The sequence below is a fragment of the Lolium perenne genome, chromosome 4, assembly GCF_019359855.2.
Source record: "Lolium perenne isolate Kyuss_39 chromosome 4, Kyuss_2.0, whole genome shotgun sequence".
Taxonomy (NCBI): domain Eukaryota; kingdom Viridiplantae; phylum Streptophyta; class Magnoliopsida; order Poales; family Poaceae; genus Lolium; species Lolium perenne.
The window spans coordinates 189,869,118-189,873,927 of record NC_067247.2 but is presented as its reverse complement, the minus strand read 5'-3'; the positions used below and the strand labels follow the sequence as shown (position 1 = coordinate 189,873,927).

Genomic DNA, 4,810 nt, shown 5'->3' with positions numbered 1-4,810 from the left:
ATGTCTGCCGCCGGCACCGAGCTGATGCTGCCGGCCCTCCGAACCGCCTTCCGGCGCGCGGCGGGCTCCTTCTCCTCCGTCCGCGCACGGCCGATCACCGGATCCCACCTATTCCAGATCGATGGCTACAAGCTCCTCCATAGGATGTTTCCCAGCGATGGCGCCGTCGAGTCCAACAAGTTCCACATCGGCGGCCTCGACTGGCAGGTCTCCTACTACCCCAAAGGCATCGACAAGAAGAGCCGCTTCGTCGGCGTCGGCCTCAGGGCAACTGGGAAGGATTCCTCCGGCGTGGTGGCCGCTGCGTCCCAGGTGAGCATAGTCGATCGTGCGGGGGCGCCGGCGTTCACCCGGCACATCCAGCCAGAAGATCTGGCTGGGCGCGGGCTGCCGAAGCTGGGCTGGGGCTATAGTATGTACTTTAGTTACACCGGCGACTTCGTCGACAAGGAAGAGCTCTCCAGGTGGGTGCAGCACCCAGCGCCGGTCCTAAGGTTTTTGGGGCCCTGGGCGAGACTAAAACTCGAGGCCCTTAACATAGACACTATGATACTCCATCCGATCCATATTACTTGATACTAATATAGATGTATCTAGACACATTTTTGTTGTAGATACATCCATTTTAGCATCAAGTAATATGGATCGGAGGGCAATAATCAATATATACGTAAAAAATATGTTGTCAATAACATTTAAATACATCCAAAGATAACACCATATCTAATAATTTATATATATTACCTTAAAATTTTCTTGCATCATAAGTATCAGAAGTATAAACCAGTTGTTGGGAGTGATGTTTTGGCACATGGGAGCATATGGGAGCATATGCTCCCTTTATTTTGAAATACATGTTAGACACATTTTAAAATGTCAAAAAAATTGAAACAAAAATTTCGGACGTACATCTTCATGTGCTATGCGCTCACAAAGTCGTTTCATGAAAAATCGACATATCATGTGACGTGTGTAAAAAAGACAAAATTTGGTGCTGAAACAAAGACTTGTCACAAGATAAATTTTCTCTTTTTCGCTTAGACTACAAAAAATATCATTTTTTCGTGAAACTTGACGAATACACATATATTATGGAGATGTACATGTAAATTTTTTGTCAAATTTTTTTAACACTTGGAAATATGTTTTTATGGTAGAGGGATCAGGTGCGTGTGCATCAGATGAATCAACTACATTCTTAGAGAGCCACTTACATTGTTCTCACCAAATCGACGAGACCACGAGTCTATGAACTGACCATAAAAAATTCAGAATTAGAGAAAAATTACTTCAAAATAGAAAAGTATTTTTAGTGGACAGTCGTGAACTGTTACCGGCGGCGGCGGCGAACGACGATGGGGATCGCTGATCAGTCGGACAGCCGACTATGCTGTGTGCACGGTGGGCCGCTCGTTGCCTCGCTGGTGGTGGATCCATCGATGGTGGGCTTGCAGGTTGCATGACCGCTAGAAGAGCCAAAGAGGACACTAGATTGATGAGGAATTCAAGATCGAGGGTTGTTCAAGATTGATTAATCCCTCCAGATGAGGAGGAGAAATGGTTGTGAACTACTTTCGGGTCGTCTACTCATCTTGGAACTGGGATCGGCATGGAATACGATGGGAAAAACAAACTACTCCCTAGATCAGCCGATCGAGAGTTCCTCGTGTTAAGTTTTAGTCAGTTACGTCAAGGACTGAAGCTCCATTAGTTCACGTCAATGTCCAACAAGCAGCCCACAGGCTTTTCTTTCAGCTGGCCTAGCAATGTATATACGTATACATATACCTGGGATGGGCCCCCCAGATTTTTTGGGCCCTGGGCGGCCGCACACCCTGCCCACCCCCTAGGACCGGCCCTGGCAGCACCACATGGACGACGACCGCCTCCACATCCGGTGCGACGTTGTTGTGCTCCAGACCAACACGGAGTCTCGTCTGGGGAGATACTTGAAAGAATTTTGGACGTGACGCCTTCCTTAGAAACAGGATAAGAAAATATACTTGTGATCTTTGATTTCATATAGCGTGATACTGTGTAGTCCATACTTGTATTTGAATACATCCGTCGAATATTTATCCGTCTTTTTTTGCTTATGAAGTTGTGAATCGAATTTTGAGAATAATTTTTGTGACGTGTAAGATGTGAATTATCTCTTTGCTTTTAATTAATTTCAGAATTACCCGGTAATTGATCTAGTAAACCGGTGCTAAGTCGCGTGCTTTCCGCCAATGGCAACTCCAATACCGCTTTTTAGATATAGGACGCGTGTTGGTGATCTCACATGGCATGTATGCATGGATGCCCCGAACCCTAGCATTTTTTTGTACAACCAGATTTGCGCTTGAGAGGGTGGATAATGGGAGCGAACATGCTGTTGTGTGAAGGTGGGGGAGGACACATAATCATAGGGGCGTGCTAGCCGCCGGTCGACGGATTCCCGCATGCGGATCGGTCGTTCCGGCTACCGTTAGATACGCATCAAACGGTCCACAAATCAGGTGCGGTGTAGAGTGCTTTATACACATGACGTGGGCACCACTCTGCACACACGATGCAACAGGCCGCTTTTCTAGACTAGCGCTGCAGCTGTCGCCTTTGACAGTGGTGGAGGGACTCCACTATGTAAATAGTGGTCTTTGGCTCCTCTAGCTTCACGTTGGTACTAAAAATGTTATTCTCAGCTCAAAAAAATGAAATGTTGTTCTCACCTGTACTACCTATGTTCCGTTTTAATTGACACCCCTATGTACCTGCTCGCTTCCTGCATGACACAACCACCTCCCATCGATTAAAGAGGAACGGAGGGAGTACAAACTAAATCTCTCCAAACTAATCCTTGCTTTATGAGTTCTGTAATAAAAATTTCTCACCCCACCTACAAAAAAATGTACAATTACAACAAATCATCAGAAATATTTAGGGAAAAAGTAATGTTACAAAAGTGGTTAAACAATCACTTTATTGCACACTGATTTACCACAAAAATCACCAACTATGTTAACAAAAAATGTAAACGATTACAACAAATAGAACCATGTGTTAGCACCAACTATTTTAACAAAAAAAAATGATTGTAACTATTTTTACTGCAGATTTATTTACAACAAAAATCACCACCTATTTTAACAAATATCGCTGATAATTACAACAAAAAGCAAATTACTTGGTTTAATAGCAATAAATAAATAAAAAGAAATCCAATATAAAATTTGACCGTTTACAACAATACTCAATAACAATATACCAAGAAAAAATAATATATTTGCGACAATAGTTGACGATGAATTCTAGCTAGCTCTACCAAATCCAGCATAAGCAAATTCGCCACGCCACATCTTCTGTGTTGGCTAGTACACAAAAGCCAGCAGAAGGAGTAGGCAAAAGCACTACAACTACGTGGGTCCAATCATGTGGGAAAGCGTTAACTGCATGCGAGAAGAGAGAGCTGCCACATGATTATAAAAAGGAACAGCTGCGCGCTTGGAGAGGCATGCACGGAGCAGCCGTGCATGCAGGCGAGACAAGAAAAGCAGGCGCGCGGGTCAGTGAAAACGACGTATGAACGCGATGAGAGAGAACGACCGATCAGGCGACGCGATCGGTCGCCTGATTACAAGCATTTTCCATAATCATACTTAGGACACGTACAATGGTAGAGAAAGCATGCTTTTCCTTAACCCGCCAAATCATCTAGAGAATACAATAGATATAAGCCCTACAATGGGTTATCTCTTATCAGGGCCGGTCCTAGGGGGTGGGCAGGGTGTGCGGCCGCCCAGGGCCCAAAAAATCTGGGGGGCCCATCCCAGGTATATGTATACGTATATACATTGCTAGGCCAGCTGAAAGAAAAGCCTGTGGGCTGCTTGTTGGACATTGACGTGAACTAATGGAGCTTCAGTCCTTGACGTAACTGACTAAAACTTAACACGAGGAACTCTCGATCGGCTGATCTAGGGAGTAGTTTGTTTTTCCCATCGTATTCCATGCCGATCCCAGTTCCAAGATGAGTAGACGACCCGAAAGTAGTTCACAACCATTTCTCCTCCTCATCTGGAGGGATTAATCAATCTTGAACAACCCTCGATCTTGAATTCCTCATCAATCTAGTGTCCTCTTTGGCTCTTCTAGCGGTCATGCAACCTGCAAGCCCACCATCGATGGATCCACCACCAGCGAGGCAACGAGCGGCCCACCGTGCACACAGCATAGTCGGCTGTCCGACTGATCAGCGATCCCCATCGTCGTTCGCCGCCGCCGCCGGTAACAGTTCACGACTGTCCACTAAAAATACTTTTCTATTTTGAAGTAATTTTTCTCTAATTCTGAATTTTTTATGGTCAGTTCATAGACTCGTGGTCTCGTCGATTTGGTGAGAACAATGTAAGTGGCTCTCTAAGAATGTAGTTGATTCATCTGATGCACACGCACCTGATCCCTCTACCATAAAAACATATTTCCAAGTGTTAAAAAAATTTGACAAAAAATTTACATGTACATCTCCATAATATATGTGTATTCGTCAAGTTTCACGAAAAAATGATATTTTTTGTAGTCTAAGCGAAAAAGAGAAAATTTATCTTGTGACAAGTCTTTGTTTCAGCACCAAATTTTGTCTTTTTTACACACGTCACATGATATGTCGATTTTTCATGAAACGACTTTGTGAGCGCATAGCACATGAAGATGTACGTCCGAAATTTTTGTTTCAATTTTTTTGACATTTTAAAATGTGTCTAACATGTATTTCAAAATAAAGGGAGCATATGCTCCCATATGCTCCCATGTGCCAAAACATCACTCCCAA

The 4,810-nt window shown here is 44.1% G+C and overlaps 1 protein-coding gene across 1 annotated transcript; it reads left to right on the top strand.

Moving 5' to 3' along the window:
• LOC139839234 (BTB/POZ and MATH domain-containing protein 3-like) lies at positions 1-576 on the top strand. The gene has a single exon (XM_071829284.1). It carries the CDS (start codon positions 1-3, stop codon positions 574-576), a length of 576 nt encoding a protein of 191 aa, XP_071685385.1.
• Positions 577-4,810: the final 4,234 nt, after the last annotated feature.